Source organism: Lontra canadensis, unplaced genomic scaffold, assembly GCF_010015895.1.
Source record: "Lontra canadensis isolate GAN:19392208 unplaced genomic scaffold, GSC_riverotter_1.0 scaffold12, whole genome shotgun sequence".
NCBI classification, from domain to species: Eukaryota; Metazoa; Chordata; class Mammalia; order Carnivora; family Mustelidae; genus Lontra; species Lontra canadensis.
Genome location: NW_022631006.1, coordinates 24,531,850 through 24,554,375, shown reverse-complemented (window position 1 = coordinate 24,554,375; position 22,526 = coordinate 24,531,850). Strand labels below are relative to the sequence as shown.

At 35.6% G+C, this 22,526-nt stretch overlaps 1 protein-coding gene across 2 annotated transcripts in view; it reads right to left on the bottom strand.

Moving 5' to 3' along the window:
• The window catches only part of DPH6 (diphthamine biosynthesis 6), a 180,625-nt gene that overhangs the window by 153,477 nt on the left and 4,622 nt on the right, over positions 1–22,526 (bottom strand). For both annotated transcript variants that reach the window (XM_032856899.1, XM_032856900.1), the window contains exon 3: positions 10,231–10,424. In XM_032856899.1, the coding sequence (XP_032712790.1) occupies positions 10,231–10,424 (194 nt within the window). The remainder of the gene's footprint in view (positions 1–10,230; positions 10,425–22,526) is intronic.

Sequence of the window (22,526 nt, the reverse complement as noted above, 5' to 3'; positions counted from 1 at the left end):
TGTAAAGTCCTTCAGGATAGTGGCTTTCAAATTTGTTTAACCTTAACAATTTGTTTAACAGCCTAGAATATACCTAATGTACATGCATACACACACATGAATGCACATTTCACAAAATATAATTAACCTTACTATGTACAATGCACTTTGATACTTTCTATTTTATTCTGGTCTCTTTCATTTAAAGGGAAAAAATGGTGTGACACATTAAACTGAGTTTGGAAAATACCACCTTAGGGGCTTTCTACTGCCTAAATAATCCTTGGCCTAAAATTTAAGACACTATTTTTTTGCTTCAATCAACCTTTGCAGACTGATTTTCCACTACCCCTTAAACTCTGATCTCTCCACACTGAACTTCTTGCTATTTCCCTAATACATCTCATGATTTTCTGCTTCCATGACTTTGGCTAAGCTCTGCCCCTAATTTGCAACATTCTTTTAGGCATTCACCCATGCTGCCTTTGTCAAAATCCAAACAACTTTCAAGGATATCAAATGTATTCCCCCATAAGGCTCTCCGAATGCCCCAACACAAGATTTTTTTCTCCTCAGAACCCTCACAGCCGGGGCACCTGGGTGGCTCAGTGGGTGAAAGCCTCTGCCTTCGGCTCAGGTCATGATCCCAGGGTCCTGGGATCAAGCCCCACATTGGGCTCTCTGCTCAGCAGGGAGCCTGCTTCCTCCTGTCTCCCTCTGCCTACTTGCGATCTCTGTCAAATAAATGGGTAAAATCTTTAAAAAAAAAAGAATCCTCACATCCTTTTAAATTGCATTCTCCAATGGCAACTCTACCTTGTAGTAGTTTCTTTGTGTACAGGTCTTATCTCCTCAAGCTCTGTGAAGGCTGAGACTGTCTCATACATCTCTTTACATTACTGGTACATTATAAGCATCCAATTAATGTTTGCAGAATAAAAGACATAAAGAAGAGTCTATAAACTGTAGTAGTATCAAGTTAAAGTCTAAAGGAAAAGTCAAGGGGCACCTGGGTGGCTCAGTGGGTTAAAGCCTTTGCCTTTGGCTCAGGTCATGATCCCAGGGTCCTGGGATCGAGCCCCGCATTGGGCTCTCTGCTCATCAGGGAGCCTGCTTCCCTTCCTCTCTCTGCCTGCCTCTCTGCCTACTTGTGATCTCTGTCTGTCAAATAAATAAATAAAATCTTTAAAAAATAAAAAGGAAAAGTCAAGGTCAATTAATACACCTTTTTAATTCACTCAATTTTTTCTCACATCAGCATGTCACAGAAAAGGCCACTATTGAATCACCTCTTACCAATAATAATCATTTTAAAAACTCTAAATATTTATTGATTTTATCTTTGCTTTTTATGGTTACTGTATGATTTAAGAACTATAAATCTGCTGAATGAAGATGTTCCCAATTTAAAAGGGAAAGTCATGGGGCTCCTGGCTGACTCAGTTGGGCAAGCATCTGACTCTTGATTTCAGTTCAGGTCATGATCTCAGGGTCATGAGATTGAGCCCCACATGGGATTCTCTCTTTCCCTCTGCTTTCTCTACCCTTGGTTGTGTGTGTGTGTATGCTCTGTCTCTTAAAAAAAAAAAAAAAAAAAAAAAGGAAAGTAGATGTAAAAATATCAGTTTAAGATCTAACATATTGTTGTGTGACTACCAATAAAGTCCTGTGCCACAAAAAAATATTAAGGATAAACAATAAATGAATAAAGTAATTTATTTATTATTTTTAAAAACTATTTTACTCGTCAGATAGAGAAAGAGAGAGAGAGAAAGCAGATAAGCAGAGGTGGCAGAGGGAGAGGGAGAAGCAGGCTTCCCACTGAGCAGGGAGCTAGATGTGGGGCTCGATCCCAGGATCCTGGGATCATGACCTGAGCCAAAGGCAGCCACTTAACTGACTGAGCCACCCAGGCACCCCATGAATAAAGTAATTTATATTTGTGAATTTGTTTTTTTTTTTAAGATTTTATTTATTTACTTGACAGAGAGAGAGATCACAATTAGGCAGACAAGCAGGCAGAGAGAGAGGAGGAAGCAGGCTCCCCGACGAGCAGAGTGCCTGATGTGGGGCCTGATCCCAGGACCCTGGGATCATGACCTAAGCGGAAGGCAGAGGCTTAACCCACTGAGCCCCCCAGGCGCCCTTGTATTTGTAAGTTTTGATAATATATTCTCAGTATTTTAATAGAGAATATGACAAAGACAAGGTAAACTACAGATCTAGAGATGAAGTAAAAGACTGTAAGACAGAAACATGCATCTAGTGTCTTAGACAACACAACTCCAAACTAGACAACTACAGAAAGTTTCTAACCAAATAAAGTAAAATAGTCAGGAAAAAAGACAAAAAGTCAATAGGATACAAACAACAGAGTCTTAAAAGATAAGTCAAATATACCCAACATACTTTAAAATATATAGAGTATATGTTAAGATAGAAATTATAGTTCATAGAAGAGAAGAATACAGGGACATAAAAGTCAACTACTGAATTTATAGAGAGGCACTGAATCAGGCCAAAAAATAGAGTATACATGTGCATGTTTAATACACACACACTATCAGTGATACCAAGTAGAGAAAGTTCAAGGTTGAGGAGACAGAATAATCATTTTGCTACAACGAGGGAGTCACATTTTCTAGACTTTAGGGGGAGTCTACAGATGAAGACTCTAGATATGTGAAAAGTTTACAAACTATAATAACTGACAAGTATAAGCCAATATTTTATTTCCAGACAGATCATCCATCATGAGCTTTCTAAGTATGCTTGACTTTATTGTCTGAAGGGCCAGCAAAACACAGCCTCAATAAAATCACACCTGGGAGTCAAAATGACATTTGTCTGTGCTAACTGCAACTCTTCTGTTTGAGGTCCAGAATTGATACTAACAAAACATTTCTTGTGCCAATGGGCCAGGCTTAATGTCCCAAATCTTGGGAACTGACAGGGCTTGAGTCAAGCTGTGCAATGCTGAAGAGCCAGGAGCAATCTGTATAGGGCTATGTGCCTGTTTAATTATCAGTATGTCTGGGTCCTCCCTGAAAATCTTAAGGCCCTCTTATAAGTTTCTCACACCCTAAACCCTTTGGATTTGCTTTAAGCCACCCAACCATCTAAGGCTTTTTTCACCAAGATCCAAAGTGGAAAGAAATCCACAGAGCAATTTTCCACCATAATAAGCATGTTTTCTAACATGCAGATACCAAAAACAATTTGAAAAAGTGTCTGCTTGGCATTATTATAAAATATTCTGCAGCTGGAAATTATTCTTGGTACACTTAGTGGTTACACTGCCAAATCTGATAGGATATCTTATTTTGCAAAGTTTCATTATGATGCCTATTCCATGTAAGCTTCCAAGTGTAAAAACAAAAGCAAATAAGCAATCCTCCCAATGTCCTGAGAAAGAGTATACGTATGGAAAGAGGACAAGTAAAAGACAGGAAATAGATAAATTAGAGCCAATTTCACAGAAGGGTATGAGGTGAGAAGAGGTTCTTCAGAACAGAGATAAGAGTGTGGAAAAGCACAGGCAAGATTCAGACATGAAAAGCAATCTCCTAGAAACATCATCAGTTCATAACTTGAACCCAGAAATTTGTGTGGGAATGACAGGATCAGACAGGTAGAGATGCAAGGGTCTCTTCTTAGAGTCTTTTATGTCAGGCTAATGCGTTTGTAGTTTGTCTTAATAATGGGTTATTAAAGTATTTGTGCAGAACAGCTGATGACAATATAGTAGAAAGGCTGAATGGTACACAAGGTAATATTGAAGGCAAGTTGACGAATCTTCTCACTTATGAGGAGAATGAGACCAAAGGGTCGGATATCAGAAGCCACAGAGTAATATCAACAAGTACTAGGGATGTAATAGTGGTGGTTGGCATGGGAACTGAGAGAAAGTGGAAATATAGTAGTGAGGCTCTAGTTTAGACTCAGGTGATAGGGTAAATGAGGAGGATTTTAACTAAGAGGGAAATATAGGAAGTGGAGCAAGTTCATGCAGAATGAGAATGACCATATTTTGAACTTGTTGAGTTTATCATGCCTATAGAATATTAAGGTGGAGAAATCATGAGCAACCGAATACAAGTTCCAGAGTATAAGCTCACTGTTGTGGTTCCAATGATAAACTATTTTTGAAAGAGGTTAAGAGAGAAGGAGGGCAAGAAGAGATGGAGGATAGGAGGGAGGGAGACAATAAAAGAAGAACCATTTAGGATGGTGCCCAAGTTTGTAAGCAGCTGAAACCTATTTATTTTTCAGGAAACCTGCTGCTTTTTAACTCTCTGACACAGTTTGCACTTCTACCAGCAACAGCCTGCTTTGTATTTGGGGACCCACTTTCCCCCAACAGGTTCTGTTCTTCCCATAGAACCATAGTAAAATGTGGTTCCAGTAATCATGACTCCCATCTCTTGCTCCAGGAATGGCACATGACCTAAGCCAAGCCAGTCAAATGAAGTCATCTTCTCCCATTAATAACTAGCTAATGGATGATATAAGTCAAGCCACTGAGTGACAGTGAAATGTAACTGGATCTTCCTCTGAGTTATTTTAAAAGACTGGAGCTTTTCCTACTAGATTTGAACCAGGAAGAATGTAACCAGGAGCCATCTTATAAGGGTCTAATCAGAATGGAATCAACAGAAAATAAAGGAAAGAAATAGAAATGGGGTAAAAAGTGATTATATTCTCTGTCTTCTGTATCTAGTTTTCCTGAAGCCAAATTTATCTTTAGGTTATTGTCAATAAATTTCTCCTTTTCTTAAAGGAACACCTGTGTACTGTTAGTGGGAATGCAAATTGGTGCAGCCACCAGTGGAAAACAGTATGGAGGTTCCTCAAAAAGTTATAAATAGAACTACCATATGATCCAATAATTTCACTACTGGATATTTACCCAAAGAATATAAAAACACTAATTTGAAAAGATATATGCACCCCTATGTTTACTGCAGCATTATTAACAATAGTGAAATTATGGAAGCAGCTCAAGTGTCCACTGATAGATGAATGGATAAAGAAAAGGTGGTATAAATATTCCATGGAATATTATTCAGCCATAAAAAAGAATAAAGTCTTGACATTTGCAATAACATGGATGAATCTAGAGAATACATGCTAAGTGAAGTAAATCAGCCAGAGAAAGACAAATACCGTATGATTTCACTCACATCTGGAATTTAAGAAACAAAACAAATGAATAAAGCATAAAAGAGACAAACCAAGAAGGAGACTCTTAACTATAGAGAGCAAATTCCCCTCTGGTTATTCAGTTAAAATCTAGTTTTAAAAAATCAGTCAGTTATTTATAAACCTTTCTATCAACAGCAAACTTTCTGTTTAAAAAAACAAAGACAGGGGTGCCTCAGTGACTCAGACGGTTGGGCATCTGCTTTTGGCTCAGGTCATGATCTCCACGTCCTGGGATCAAGCCGGGTATCCAGCTCCCTGCTCAGCTGGGAGTCTCTTCTTCTGCCCCTCCCCCTGTGCATGTTCTATCTCTCCATATCTCTCTGTCTCAAATGAATAAAATCTTAAAAAAAAAATTTAAAAATTTTAAAAGACAACTACTCATTTATTTTTGTATTCAAATTACAATGCAAGTGTCAATTAAGCAATTTAAGATCATAGACAGCAAGATAAAATGCCTAATGAGAAAAAGAATATGAGAGGAAAAAAGTAGCAAGGATTAGAAGCGGAAGACTGAAAGTGAATATTCAACTTTGGGAAGAATATTAAATGCATTCCATTAGAAAGAAATTAACACAGATTTCTGGATGAAGAGAGTTCATTAAAATGAAAACAAATGTATAACCTCTAGAAAACAAAGAGACTGTGGGGCAGGCAGGGGCAGACATCGATGGCAAAAGGATTTCCATAAATTTCTTGAGTGAGCCAATCAAGAAGAAACAATGACTGATAAATCAGCATAAGAAGCTGTAACCCACTATTTGCATTAAAGAGAAGAAAGCTAAGGAAGAAAACAAACTAGGCTACATTATCCTGAACTCCAGACATAACAAGTGTGAGATGTGGGGCTGAAAAACTCTAAAATCAAAAATGTTCAGTCATCTTTGCTCTTGCCTTATTCTTAGATACTAGATATGAATAAGTAACCAAAACAGTTGAGAAAAGACTACAACATGAAAGAGAAAAAATAAGAGAAAGAAACCCTAAAGAAAACATTAATATTTTAGGAAGCAAAAGACAGTGTTTAAAACTAATTCGTATTTTAAGAGAGATATAAGGATATTACATCTACAGAAGGAGAAACTAGCTGTTATAAAAATGAAATAATCAATAAACAAGTAAAGTTATTGAATACCAAAAATATGCCTGCTAAGAAAGTAGGGAATTTTCAAAATAATCTTACATAATGTACAACAAAACAACATAAGTGTAAGAAATAATGTGAGAAAAGATAAGAGATATGAAGATTCAATCTAGGATGTCTAATATCTGATCAGTGAGAATACCAGAAAAAGAGAATAGGGAGAATCAGGAGGGCAAATTATCAAACAAATAAAGGAAGAGGATTTCACAGAGCCATCCTCAAACTGCAATCCTACTGGCTCTGCTATTTTTTGTGTCAGATTTGACATCAGGTTTTTATCCATCCAGAAACAAAAAGCCATAGCAGTTCAAGGTCTTAAACCCACACATTCTTCTGTACTGGGGAGTGTTTATTTTCTGCCAACCATTCACCATCCTAGGCCTCATTCTATTTGGTACACATAAGTTAACAAAGCTATCACTGATCCAATTGCTATAGTCAGGAGAATGCCATATTGTGACTGGCTTTCCCCTGGATTAATACCAACTCTGAATGGTCACTATGGGGAAGAAGATAGGGACATGCTGCCACTCAGTAGGAAGCTTCAGAAGGGATCCTGGAGAAGCAACGTTCAATATCCAATGCATTGTTGTGACATTTCTGTACACCAACCATAAAGGCACAATCATAAAAGTTAAGAGGGAGGAAAAAGACTCAGCTAAAAAGAACAAAAATCATATCAGCCGCAAATCTCTCATCAGCAAAATGCTAGCAGACCATGAAGCAGTATCTTCAATGGTTTAAAGAAAAATTATTTTTCAATCTAAAATTTTAAGTTTAACCAATGTATCCATCAAATGTGAGGGCAGAAAAGGAACGCTATCAAAATGTAAGGATTTGAAAGTACCTTCTCTATGAAGTTTCTTAAAGATGGACTCTACTGAAGAGAGGGAATAACCAAGAAAAAGGAAGATATCAGGAACAGTAAGAAGGGCCTCCAAAACACTGGAGAAAGAATAAATATGTTAATCCTTAAATATATTCTCCAGCGTGATATGGTGTTTACATGGATCCTTCAGTAACAATTACATTTATTCTGTGACTTAAAAAGAAAACACAAAGAATTTGAAAATTACCAGGAAATAATCCAAGTTATCTATATGGCAAATTAATCCAGATGAAAACCATGGAGAAATTTTAATATTAAATAAATTCTAAAGAAAAAAAGCCTAGCTTATGAAAACCACGTTATCTTGTAACCTTGAAATATACATATGTATCTACTTGTCATAGTCACCTGGTCATCTAGGAGGTACAAAGGCTTATTACATTTCTAGTAGTTTTTAAAACTTCTACAAAATAGTTAGGAAACTTAACTCCAAATTCTTCCAAGTCATTGTGACTTTTTTTTCAGCAATTAGTCAATTACATACTTTGCAAAAAGAAATATCTCCTACTCAAAAATTAGCTCTAGTATTTTGTGGAAAAAAGAGATACAAGAACAAAAGTTTGACTTACATACAAAAGTCACAAAACTGCAATCTGTTACAAATAAATGTTTATAATGAAAATGAATCTAAATGCTTCCAATGCTCATTAATATTCAAAGGATTAACAAATGCAATTCCATCTTTTTCTTAGAATGAGTAAACACTAACTTGAAGAATTATAGCTTTTCTAGATTCATTTTTTTCCATAATTACTCAATTATTCATTAGAATATGTAAGACCTCTATTGGAATCCTTATAGGAGTGCTTCATAAATGGATTTAACTATAAAAGTCTGGTTATACAATATCTTCTATAAAAGCAATATATTTCCAATATTTATGTCCTTAAAATATCCTGTAGTAAAACTAATATTTCTATACAGAAAAAGAAGGAACTATTTAGTCCCCGACAACTTGATAACATCTCTTTCAACTGTAGTTATAATTATCATGTACGAACTTCCAAAGCAGTTGTCAAGATTTAACATTAGCATTAATTTATGTCATAACTGACGGTTACTATAAAGATAATGGGAAAGCATCCATTTTTCCAAAGACAGCATGGATCGAAAGGGAAATTTCTTCTTAATTACTACTAATCTGCCCATTTTTAATTAAATTGATTAGTAATTTATTATCTTTCCCTTTCTTGGAAGGCTGTTATTATCACATAGCTTCTCCAAAGTTATCAGTTATCAGTGATTTTTAAGCAATCCAATTACTTCTCACGTGAATCCCACCATTTTGTAATACTGGTTTATGCTAAAAACTTATTACCCAATATCTTTGTACCCCGAAAAAGAAATTTTAAAAATTTAGACTTTGTACCTCAGTATTTCACACCTTAAAATGAACAGTGTCAAGATCTTATTTATATAGAGAACACCATTTAAGTGGAACTTTTTATGCCTTTCTCCCTTGTTTGATAAGCAAAATAGTTGTTATTAATATGTATCTTCCCACAGGAAAGAAAGGAGCTCCCTGTAATTTCCTTTGAAAAATATCTATTTCTTATACTATCTGTAACTAAACAGTAAATTATGGCATTATTCCAAAAATTTTCCCTATCAGTTTTTTTTAAAGGGTAAATAAAAATGAAAATGTTCTGACATACAAAATGAGATGAATTTTAATTAAGCAAACTTTGAAAGAATTTAAGTGCTTCATATATTTTTCTTAATTAAAATCCTTAATTGGTATTATTAAGCTTTGATCAGTATCAAATTTTAAGTATAACACGGAAGTAGCTATTTGACACCAGCAAATTTTCATGACATTAGTTCATAATACAACTTCTGAAAAGCTGAGCTTCTATGAAGAATGAGAAAAATAAAATGCAGTGCTTCTTGGTAGAAAGGACAGAAATCTTGCTTTCTTTTGCGAAAATATGCTAAGACAAGCAGGAAACATTAGCTTAAAGTCCCTATTTCATTAAATATGCCCTGTATGAACTGACTATAGCTGACTGAAAAAACTTCATATTGAGAAGAATACAAAATGTAGTCAAATAGTTAACTATCAATGAGAATGAAAAGATAATGGCTTAGTATAAAATAATCTCCATGAATTAACATACACTGAATATAGTATATATTAGATATATGAGTCCCAGGTTTTCTCTCCTAAATTTTCTGTTTGGAAAAATTAACAATCAATGCATAATGGTTGCTAAACTCTATGTACTGGGGCTTAAGTATTTATTTATTTATTTACTTATTTATTTTCTTTCAAGAGTTTTATTTACTTGAGCGAGAGGGAGAGAGTTAAAAGATGAGCAGATGAGGAGCAGTGGGAGATGCAGACCCACCACTGAGCAGGGAGCCTGATATGGGGCTTGATCCTGGGACTCCAGGATCATGACCTGAGCTGAAGGCAGGCACTTAACCAACCGAGCCACCCAGGTGCCGCAGGACATAAGTATTTAATTCATAACTCTCTTACTAGATTTAAGCAAGGCTCAGTCTCTTGCTTTCATTAGGTCTATTTAAATTTCACCATACCAGAAAGGTCTTGCTTGACCACCCCTTGTCATCACTTCTTATCATTCTTCTCCATTATACACCAAGTGTATGATTTGCTTGTCTGTCTATTGTCCATCTGCTTCCACTGGAAAGTAAGCTACAGCAGAACAGGGCTTTGTCTGATCTGATCATTGCTTGAGACACATCTCCAGTATCTAGAACTATATACCACACACATAGTACACATTCAATAAGTACTTGCCTAGAAAAAAATCATTAAAAGATCACCAGCTACAAAATCCTAAGGAAAACTTAATTAAATATCATCTGACAATCCTGAATGCTAAACAATAACAAAAGTTTTGTTTTTAAATAGTATTTAATATAAAGGCATAATGTTTTCTTTTCTATCCAAAAAGATAAAATACCTTTTCAAAGAATAGTTGGGCCACTAACAGTTGTTAATTATTTATTACTAAGTAATTAAGTTAATGTAATTGGTCACTGGGCATACCTTAACAAGTTTCAAAAGCTCATAGAGATCTTCGACCTCATCACCTTCGCATTTGGTATACACTCGTCCTGTATCCACACTCCTTCCTCTAATGGTGCGGCGGTAGAGGGGAAGAGCCATTGCTTCCGCATACAAATCAATAGCGTGATGACCCACTGTCTGATACATGTAGCTATCCAGTTCATCTGCCCCCACTGCAACAATGAAAGTAGAAATAATCAGTAAAACAGAGTGAAAAAGAAAAAAGATTTGAAAGTCCATCTGAGTTTTACTGCTTGGAGACTTACTACACTATTTATCTCTCTGCATTTACTAAGTGAAATAAAGGGGTAGAGTTGCACATTTGTCCATAGCTGCATCCACCTCACATCAGCTCTAGTCATCTCTATTGCTAATTACAAATACATACAAATTTTTAAAACTACATACAATAACTGTTTAAAGAGAATAATATAGCCAATAAATTTTAATTACTTTATTTGATTAAAGATTTTACTACATAAATGTTTCTCAAATCATTCAAGGTTATTTACAAAGTCATCTAGAGTTGTAGGAAAAAAAACCTTGACAAATACATATAAAAATAAATCACATGCTCTTGATATATTTTATATTCAGTATTTCAACAAGACATACAAAAATATATAAATTATGGGGGGGACACCTGGGCGGCTCAGTGGGTTAAAGCCTCTGCATTCAGCTCAGGTCATGATCTCAGGACCTTGGGATCGAGCCCTGCATCGGGATCTCTGCTCAGCAGGGAGCCTGCTTCCTCCCCTTCTCTCTGCCTGCCTCTCTGCCTACTTGTGATCTCTCTCTCTCTCTGTCAAATAAATAAGTAAAATATTAAAAAAAAAAAAAAATATATATATATATATATATATAAAAAATGAGGCAGTCCAAGATGGCTGCATGAAAAGACCCTGAACTCACCTCCTTCTTCAGACATACCAAAACTATAATTATGTATGGAATAATTCCCAGTGAATTCTAGCTGAATAGCTCTCTCCACAAGGGATTAAAGGGCCACATCAAGGTGGCAGAAGCAGAGACTCCATCTCACCCCAAACCCAGCAGTGACCTACAACAAGAAGGGAGCTTACAATACTGAAGCCTCTCTCTGAGGAGTGAAAGGTTTATGCAGTCTGACACCTCAACCCTGTAGGACCTGCACAGGAAAGACAAGGCCCAGAAAACATCTGGCTTTGAAAACCAGTGGGGCATACACCCAGGAGGACTGGGAGACTGCAGGGATTTGAGATATTCATTTTGAGGAGCTTGTGCAATGACTCACTCCTCCCAGGACCCAGGACAAAGTCAGCAGTTTGAGAAACGACTGGATTATATGAAGACTCATCTAATGTTAAAGTGACTGCTGAAGGGATAGAGACAAATGAGGACTTTCTTTGGAGATGGAGAACACCATTTTCCCACTCTCCATCTCTCTTTACCTTGCTAATACTGGTGGCAAGTACAGGTGTCTGGCTCCCAATACTTTTCTCCTATGTGGGTAAAGTTATGGGCATGCCCCACCCTCAGGGCACTTTCCTGGCCCTGGTAAATCCACAGGTGAGCCCTACCTCCATGCTCTTTTCCTGCATTGCCAAAGTTGTGGGCATGTCCTACCCCAGTGCTCCTCCCACATCTTGATAAAGCCATCAGTATGCTCTATACCCAGCACTCTTCTCCCTGCATCACCAAAACCATGAACAGCTCACCTTCAGCATTCTCCTGAGGCCTGACTAAAGCTGGCCACCAAACACAGTCCACACAAGGGACACCCCTTAATCACCACAACCTGGTAGCCAAAGGGGCTTCTGTTTCTGGGCCCCACAACCAGAGAGACAGTTCTGCACAGGTTACCAAACCTACAGCACTGCACAGATAGCAGACTGAACTCATCTCAAGTCTGCCTGTGAAAATGGCCCATCTACTTGTCCTGGAGCTTCAACCTGAGGGACAGGCTTCATGTTAGTCACATATTGAGAGATTAGAGAGGTGCTCTCAGGGACCACAGGCAGGGAGATGAGCCCTGCCTTCTTTGAGCCCCAACATGGCCTTGTCACAGCTCACTGCTACCTCCCAGAAAGAAGCTTATACACTTGTCAGAAGCCCTGCTTTTTGTAACTGTTGCCCAGAGGACACATCCAGATCTCCTGGTCTGGTAGCAGAGTTTACACTTGTGGTCCCACAGAAATGTATATATTTGCATTCTTCAAAAGCTGCTGCCTGAGGATCTAGTGTCCAGAAACTAGGTCTTGACTAAGATCACTCTATTTGGAACACTGACAGATCTTGGCACACCTTCAACAATGGGGACCTATCAAGAATAAATAAGTTTATTTAGACAATCACAAAAATTTAAGAGACAACCAAGAGCTAGGGCAAAGCTGAACAACAAGGTTCATCTCCTACAGAAGTCCATTCCTTTAAGACTAGAAGAGGTATCTGTTTCATCTAATAATAGAGCAAACAAAGAGAGTAAAGCAAAATGAAGAAACAGAGGAATATGTTCCAATTGAAAGAACAAAAAAAAAACATCAGAAAAACATCTTAATGAAGCGGAGTTAAAGAATTTACCTGATAAAGAGTTCAAAGCAGTATTTATAAAGATATTCACTGAATTCAAAAGAAGAACGGATGAGCACAGTGAAACTTCAACAATGAGACAGAAAATATAAGAAACTACCAAACAGAAGTCACAGAGCTAAAGAATACAAAAACTGAACTGAAAAATACACTACAGGAGTTTAATAGCAGACTAGAAGAAGTAGAAAAAGTGATCAGTGAGCTGCCAGACAAAGCAATGGAACTCACCCAAAAAGAGCAGTAAAAAGAAAAAAAATAAGTGAAGATAGTTAAAATGACTTATAAGACAACATTAAGGGTAATAATGTTCATATTACTGAGGTCCCAGAAGGAGAAAAGAGAAAGAAGCAGAAAGCTTATCGAAGAAATAATGGCTAAAAACTTCCCTAACCTGAGGAAACAGACATCCAAGTCCAGAAGGCAAAGGGAGTTCCAAATAAGATGAACCCCCCAAAATGCATACCAAGACACATTATAATTAAAATATCAAAAGGTAAAGATAAAAAGAGAATATTAAAATCAGTAAGAAGGGGCACTTGGGTGGCTCAGTCCTTAAGCGTCTTATTTCAGCGCAGGTCATGATCCCAGGGTCCTTGGATCGAGCCCTGCATCAGGTTCCCTACTCAGAGGAAAGCCTGCTTCTCCCTCTCCCCCTCCCCTTGCTTGTGTTCCTTCTCTTGCTGTTTCTCTCTCTCTGGCAAATAAATAAATAGATAAATAAATAAATCTTAAAAAAAGAAAAAAAGGTAGTAAGAAAATAAACTAGTTACATACAAAGGGAATACCCCCTCCCCCCCCCGTAACACTATCAGCTGATTTTTCAGCAGAAACTTTGCAGGCCAGAAGATAGTATCAAAATATACTTAAAGTGCTGAAAGGGAAAAGAAAACAAAACAAAATAAACAAAGCAAAACAAAACAAAACCTCCAACCAATAATAATCTACCTAGCAAAATTATCAGTCAGAATTGAAGGAGAGAGAATGATTTTTCCAGACAAGAAAAACTAAAGGAGTTTACCACCATTTAACTGGCCTTATAAGAAATTTTAAAGGGACTTCTTTAGGGTATAAAGAAAAGGCACTGTCTAATAACTAGAACACACATGCAAGTAAAAATCTAATGGGTTAAGGCAAATATATAGTAAAGGGAGTGAATTAACCATTTATAAAATCAACATAAAGGCTGAAGAGCAAAAGTAGAAACATTAACTATAATTACAATAGTCAATTTAGGGACATACAAGACTAAAAGATATCCAATATAATATTAAAAACATAAAGTGTAGGGGAGGGAATGTGTCTTTTAAAATGCATTCAGATTAAAGTTGCTATCAACGTAAAACAAACTGCTATATATAGACTGTTAGGTATATATGAAACTCATGCCAACCAAAAACCAAAAACCTATAGTGAATACACAAAAGATAATAAGAAAAGAACCTAAACATAATGCTAAAAAAAGGCATTAAACAACAAGGGAAGACAGCAAGAAAAGAAGAAATTAACAGAGAGAAACTACAAAAAAGACAGGAAACTTAACAAAATGGCAATAAGTTATATACCTATCAATAATAACTTTAAATGTAAATGGACTACATTTTTCAATTAAAAGGCAGAGTGTAACTGAAAAGATTTATTTAAAAAAAAAAAAGGCAAATCACAAGGCTCATCTCTTTTGCCTAAAAGAGACTAACTTTAGATTAAGGACACACAAAAGAAGAAAATAAAGGGAATGGAAAAGATATTCCATGCAAATGGAAATAAAGCTGACAAAACAGACTTTAAAACAAAGACAGTAACAAAACATAAAGAGCATTATATAATGATAAAAGGATCAATCCAAAAAGATATAAAATTTGTAAATGAAGAACCTAATTACATAAATATTACCAGATCGACTATTACTGGACTAAAAGGAGAAATGAACAGTAATACAATAATAGTAGAGAACTTTAATACCCCTACTTACAGCAATAAATTGATCATCCAGAGAGAAAAATCAACAAGGAAATATAAGCCTTAAATGAATGACACAAGACCAGATGAACTTGATAGATTTATAAAGACCATCCCATCCAAAAGCAGCAGAATACACAGATTCTTCTCAAGTGCACATGGAACTTTCTCCAGGATAGATCTCATGTTAGACCAGAAAAAAACTCAATAAATTTAAGAAGTCTGAAATAATATCAAGCATCTTCTCTGACCACAATGGTATGAAAACTAGAAATCAATTACCAGAAGAAAACTGGAAAGATCCCAAGTATGTGGAGATTAAACAACATGCTACTGAACTAACGCATCAATAAAGAAATCAAAGGAGAAGTCAAAAAATACCTTGAGACAAATGAAAATGGAATTAAAACAATCCAACATCTATGGGATGCAGCAAAGGCAGTTATTAGAGAATAGTTCATAGCAATACAGACCTACCTCAAGAAACAAGACAAATCTCAAATACACAATTTAACTTAACATCTAAGGAACTAGAAAAAGAATAAACAAAGCCCAAAGTTAGAAGTAAGGGAACAACACAGAGTATAGCAGAAATAAATGAAGTAGAGACTAATAAGACAAAAGAAAAGATCAATGAAATTAAGAGCTGGTTCTTGGAAAAGATAAACAAAATTGACAAAACATCTAGATTCAGGAAGAAAATAGGAGGACTTTGAATAAATAAAATCAGAAATGAAAGAGGACACATTACAACTGATACCACAGAAATACAAAGGACCATAGGAGTTACTAAGAACAATTATACACCAATTGGGCAAAGTAGAAGAAATGAATGTTTTTAGAAACATATGGTCTTCCAAGACTAAATCATGAAGAAATTGAAAATCTGAAGAGACTGATAACTAGTAAGGAGACTGAATTGGGAATCAAAAACAAAAATCAACAAACAAAAGTCTAAGACCAAATGGTTTCACTGGTGAATTCTACCAAACTAAAAAAAAGATTTTATACCTATCCTTCTCAAACTCCTCCAAAAAAAACTCAAGAATACTTCCAAACTCATTTTACAAGGCCAGCTTTACACTGATAACAAACCAGAGCAGAATACCACAAAACAAGAAAATAACAGCCAAGTATCCCTAATGAACATAGACACAAAAATTCTCATCCTGAATTCAATAATATATTAAAAGGAACATACACTATGATCAAGTGAGATTTACTCCAAAGTACTAAGATGGTTTAACATCTGCAAATTAATTAATACGAGGCGCCACATTAGCAAATGAAGGTTAAAAATCATATGATCACCTCAATAGTGCAGAAAAAACATTTGACAAAATTTGGCATCCATTTATAATAAAAATTCTCAGCAAAATGGATATAGAGGGAATGTACCTCAACATAATAAAGGCTATATATAACAAGACCACAGCTAGCATCATACTCGATGGTGAGAAGTTGAAAGCTTTTCCTCTAAGATTGGATGAGACCATTCTCATCACTTTTTTAAAAAAGATTTTATGTATTTGAGAGAGAGAGCGTGAGTGGAGAGAGGAGCAGAGACAGAATCTCAAGCAGACTCCACACTGAACACAGGGCTCAACACGAGGTTTGATCCCACAACTCATGAGATCATGCCCTGAGCCAAAACCAAGAGTTGGATGCTTAACTGACTGAGCCACCCAGGCACCCTACCACTCTCATTGCTTTTATTCAACATAGTCCTGGAAGCCCTGGACACAGCAATTAAGCAAGACTTAAAAAAAAAAAAAAAAAGTCCACATTAGGAAGAACTGTCACAATTGCAGATGACATGATACTATATAGAGAAAACCCTGCAGACTCCACAAAAATATTAGAACTAATGAATGAATTCAGAAAAGTTGCAGGATACAAAATCAGTATACAGAAGTCTGTCACATTTTTATACACTAATGACAAACCACCAAAGAGAAATTAAGAAAATAATTCCATTTACAATTGCATCAGAAAGAATAAAATACCTAGAAATGAATCTCACCAAGGAGGTAAAAGTCCTGCATGCTGAAAACTATAAAATATTGGTGAAAGAAACTGAAGGGGACACAAATAAATGCAAAGATAGTCCATGCTTGTGGGTTGGAAAAATTAACATTGTTAAGATGTCCATACTACCCAAAACAATCTATAGATTCAATGCAATATCTATCAAAATTCCCATGACATTTTTCACAGAAGTAGACCAAATAATTTTATAATTTACATGGAACCACAAAAAGACCCTGAACGGCCAATCTGGAGAAAGAAGAGCAAACAAGGAGGTGTCAAGCTCCTTGACTTCAAACTGTACTACAAAGCTATAATAATCAAAACAATATGGTATTGGCATAAAAACAAACACATAGATCAGGGGAAAAGAATAGAGAGCCCATAAATAAACCCACAATATATGGTAAATTACTTTACTACAAAGTAGGAGCCAAGAATACACACTGTGGAAGGGATAATCTCTTCAATAAATAGTGCTGAGAAAGCTGGAAAGCCACTTTCAAAAGAATGAAACTACATACATCATATACAAAATGAATTAAAAATAGATTAAAGACTCAAACAAATCAGAATTAAAAATAGATGAAAGACCTGAAACCACAATAGTTCTACAAGAAAACACAGATGGTAGGTTCTCTGACATTGGTTTTGGCATTGAATTTTTGGATTTGACTCCAAAAGCAAAAATTAGCAAATGGGACCAAACCAATCTAAAAAGCTTCTACCCAGCAAAAGAAACTATCAACAAAATGAAAAAGGAACCTACTGAATGGAAGAAAATATTTGCAAATCATATACCCAATAAGAGGTTAATAGTCAAAATATATAAAAAATGTATACAACTTGAGAGCAAAACAAAACAAAACAAAACAACCCAAACAATCCAAATAAAAATGGTCAGAGGATCTAAACAGACATTTTTCCAAGGAAGAATAGAGATGACCAAATGGCACATGAAAATATGTTAAACATCACTAATTATGAGAAAATTGCAAATCAAAACCACAATGACCACTGAATACTGGCTAGAATGGCAATTATTAAAAAGATAAAAAACGACAAGTGTTGGAGAGGAAGTGGAGAAAAGGGAATCCTTCTACACTACCAGTGGGAATGTAAACTGATACAGCCAATATGGAAAAACAGTATGGAGATCACTCAAAAAATTAAAACTACCACTACCATATGATCCAGCAATTACACCTCTGGATATTCATCCAAAGAAAACAAAAATGTTTCAAAAAGATACATGCACCCCCATGTTCACTGCAGCATTATTTGCAATTGCCAGGATATAGAAACAATATAAGTTTCCATCAGTGGACAAATGGATATAGAAGATGTGGCATATATACTGCTACATACAAGGGCATTATGCTAAGTGGAATAAAGTCAGATAGAGAAAAAAAATATCAAATGATTTCACTCACATGTGGAATTTAAAAGAAAAAACAAAAACAAAATCATACAGATCTAGAGAACAGATTTGTGGTTATCAGAGGGAAAAGAAATTGAAGGGGGATGGGCAAAATGGGTAAAGGTGGTTAACTGTGTGGTGATGGATGGTAAACAGATGTGTTGTGGTAATCACTTTGTAGTTTAAACAAATACTGAATTATTACGTTGTGCATCTGAAACTAGTATGTTATATACCAATTTTATCCCAATAAAAAATAATAAAAAGTTACCATATCTCAGGTGGAGCCATAAGTTTTGTAATATATTTTAAATAAAATTGTCTATCTTAGAAAAGAAAAAGAAATTCAATATTGTTAGTTAAATATGAGTACAGAAACATAACTTAAGCTAAGCAATAACACAATCATGGTTGTCACAAGAGTCCACAAATACTGATATAGGTAAAATAAATGAGTTACATCAGACTTTTTGATGATACAAATAAACTGACAAATATATTGGAACAGACTTTTTGATCTTATACATTTACTTTTTAGAAAAAAGAATCATGAATGTACAAAATATTATTTGTAAATATTCATCATAGCATTATTCACAATACACTAAAATTATTGTGTATTCACATAATGAAATACTATGCAACCATTAATATAATTTTGAAGAAAAGCATTTTCTTTTTTTTTAATTTATTATTGAAGTATAATTCACATACAATGTTGTATTAGTTCCAGGTATGCAACATATCGATTCTACAATTCTATACATTACTCAGTGCTTACCACAATAAACACAATCACCATCTGCCACCATGTAACATTATAATAATAATATTATTATTATTATTTTTAAAGATTTTATTTATTTATTTGAGAGCGAGACAGTGAGAGAGAGCATGAGCGAGGAGAAGGTCAGAGGAGAAGCAGACTCCCCATGGAGCTGGGAGCCTGACGTGGGACTCGATCCCGGGATTCCGGGATCATGACCTGAGCTGAAGGCAGTCGTCCAACCAACTGAGCCACCCAGGCATCCCTATAATAATATTATTAACTATATTCCCTATGTTGTGCTTTACAACCCGATCTGATAAATATATCTGTACCTCTTAACCTAATTCATCTATTTCACCCATTCCCTCCACCCACTTCCCCAACAACCACTAGCTGTTTTCCGTATTTAAGTCTGTTTTCTTGTGTTTGTTCATTTGTTCAGTTTAAATTCCACATATAAATGAAATCATATATTTGTCTATCTCTGTCTGACTTATTTCACTTAACACAATGCCCTCTAAGTCCACCCATGTTGTTGCAAATGAAGAAGGAGCATTTTCTAAAGCGTGTTCTATAGAGTAGAACTCTCATGAGATATTAATAGGTACTGGATGCAAAAAGGATTCCATGATCAAATAGCTTTATTAAAAATGGAGACAACCATGTTAAGTAGGTATCTTTGCTGAATTCTTCCTAGGCTTATGTGCTTTAAGCTACTCCAATAAGGGGAGAGTATGAATGGTCTCTGAAACCGTCTTCTATAGAAGAGTACATTGCATCAGGTATTTGTGTTTCAAAGAAGATATCTAGGGAATGCTGTGATGGGATAATACTTAATGACATGGGACATGTTCACACTATGTTAGTAAGTAAAAAGAAAAGTCACAATTTGTTTGACCTATATGTATGGATGCGTGTATGTATGCATATATGCCAAGAATATCTAGTGAATGTGAGTATGAAGGATAATCTACAAAAAGGGATGAAAAACTGTATTTTAAGGGCCCCTTCTGTGATCAAAACCGTCACCATATGACATCACATTTTGACCCACCAGGTCTGAACCTACATCATAATGTTTTCTTGTGTTTGTTCATACATCATACTGGCTTCCATGTACTTGCATTATTATTATGTAACTGTCTATTCCTGGCCACAGTAGGAAGTAAAGATATAGCCAAAGTCACCTAAAAACCTTTCAGCTTAACCTCATCTCAGACTTAGACTGGATCTATAAATGTATTAGTTTTAAAGTATATTGATACAACTGAATTTATATATTTAAAGAACTCTGAGATTCTCAGCAAGAAACCTCCTGATGTCAGCATAATAATTACAACATTTTACTGACTGGGATGCCTGGGTGGTTCAGTGGGTTGAGCATCCGACTCTTGATTTCAGCTCCTGTCAGGCTCAGTCTTGAGCCCCCTGTCTGACTCAGTGCTCAGTGCTCAATGGGGAGTCTACTTGGGATTCTCTCTCTCCCTCTCCCAATTCCCAACACCCCACCGCTGCCCCTGCTCATGTGCTTGTGCTCTCACTCTTTACCTCTCTCTCTCTCTGATAAATAATAAATCTTAAAACAACAACAACAACAACAACAACAACAACAACAACAATTTACTGACTTCAAAAACCTAGAAAACAATTTTCCTTTAAGGCTCCATTTAGTCCTAACCACAATGTAACTTGTATTAATGGAACCTACATTGCAACAATGGTATGAGATCAAATAAAACCAAAAGGCTCCACTGTTGCCTGAAGCACCTCAATTAACATGCCACAAAAGTTCCTACTACAAAAAGAGATGGTTTTGTGAATTTTATGACAAGTTCACATTATCCCCATTGTTGGGAATAAATTCCTTTTCAGACTACCCATTGAAAACCCCGTGCCATGAATTCACTCTAACAAGTTTTAAACTGGAGTCCTCTCTACCAGTTATTCCTCATTAAGATTTCTTTTGCAACATGTTTGGGGGACAGGGGGAAAAGTCAATCAATGAAACATTCAATAATCACCAACTTCCTGCTGACTTTAAATCAAGATTAGTTAAACCCTTTCCATCTACTAACCCACAACCATCTATTCTCTTCCACTACAATTACTATAGTTTCAGCTGATTTTCCAGCCCTTACTTCATAAGATTTTAATTCCATTTACTATTGAATTTTTTTCACTAACAGTATTCTAAGTAAATGTCTCCACACCATTCTGAGGTATAATTTAGAGATACACTTTATCATTTTACCCATCCTGCCAGTGAACCATGAGACATGGAAGATTATACATTAATGATTCAGTACAAAGTAACTATAATAATTCAAGTAGAAAAGCTTAAGACAAGATCGAAACTCCAGGAAGGGAAATTATATCATTGTATGTATTATATATTATACAAACTTCTGCCTTTTAAATATCAAGACCTCCCAAACAGAAAGCTTAAAAAACCCACTTGCCTGATTAGCTACAAGGAGTAAGGGAATTTTTTTCCCTTTGATAATAGAACGTAAGTCTACAACAAAGTTCTGCTTCTTCTTTTATAATACAGAAGTTACAGTATGTTCCCACTCACCCTTAGTCAAAAAGTTTTCTCTTTATCATTTAAAGTCAGAAAAAAAAGGTCATTTTCCACATATTTCTAAAATGCTATTATTATTCATCATTGCAATCCTAGTGCAAAATCCTAGAGTATGTGTTTCCCCATGACCCTCTATAAGACCCATTTTCTCTTCCTATAAAATATTTCTAACCTCTTTCTTCCCACATCACTTTCAGCATTACTTGGGTCTTAAATGTGAAGGAAAGAAAATTCAAGTATCTGACTGAAATACCTGCTTGCTCTTCCAGGTCTAATTCTAGTTAGGTCATTATTCATCTGTCCACCAGTAACGGAGTGAATGCCTACCAGAGGCACAGAGCTGTCCCAAGTGCTGAGGTGTAATTAAAACATAGAAGATACAGAAAAGAAACACAGAAGATATGACCTTCCTCTCAAGAATCTTAAAAGCAATCTATTTGGGGATAAAAATCAAAGACAAAATAGATAGACAACAACTGTAAAATGATATAAAAACAAAAATTCAACAGACTGGCAGCCTTGAGGAAGGAAGGAAGGAAGAAAAAAAGGGACATATTTAGCGCTAGATTCAGATTCAACTAAATTTACTGGATGCTTACTTCATGCCAGGAACTCTAATTAGTGTTTTCACATATACTACTCATTTAATTCATCCTAAAATAACAATAGAGCAAAAGCATGGTCTTGAAAAAAGCTGAGTAAAGGGGATATAATCTTACTAGAAGAGCCATGTGGAGAAGCAGTTAAAATAAAGTCAGACAAATGTTAATCTCTCCCTATTATACTTCAACAGATAATATCTATAGTTATATGGGTATAATAGAACAGTATAAAACACAAATTGGTGTATATTTTTCTTTTTTTTTTAAATTCTAATTGGGGAAAAAAAAAAACACCCAGATGTGGCAATAGATGTTAACTAATCTTCTTGTGGTAATCATTTTGCAATATAC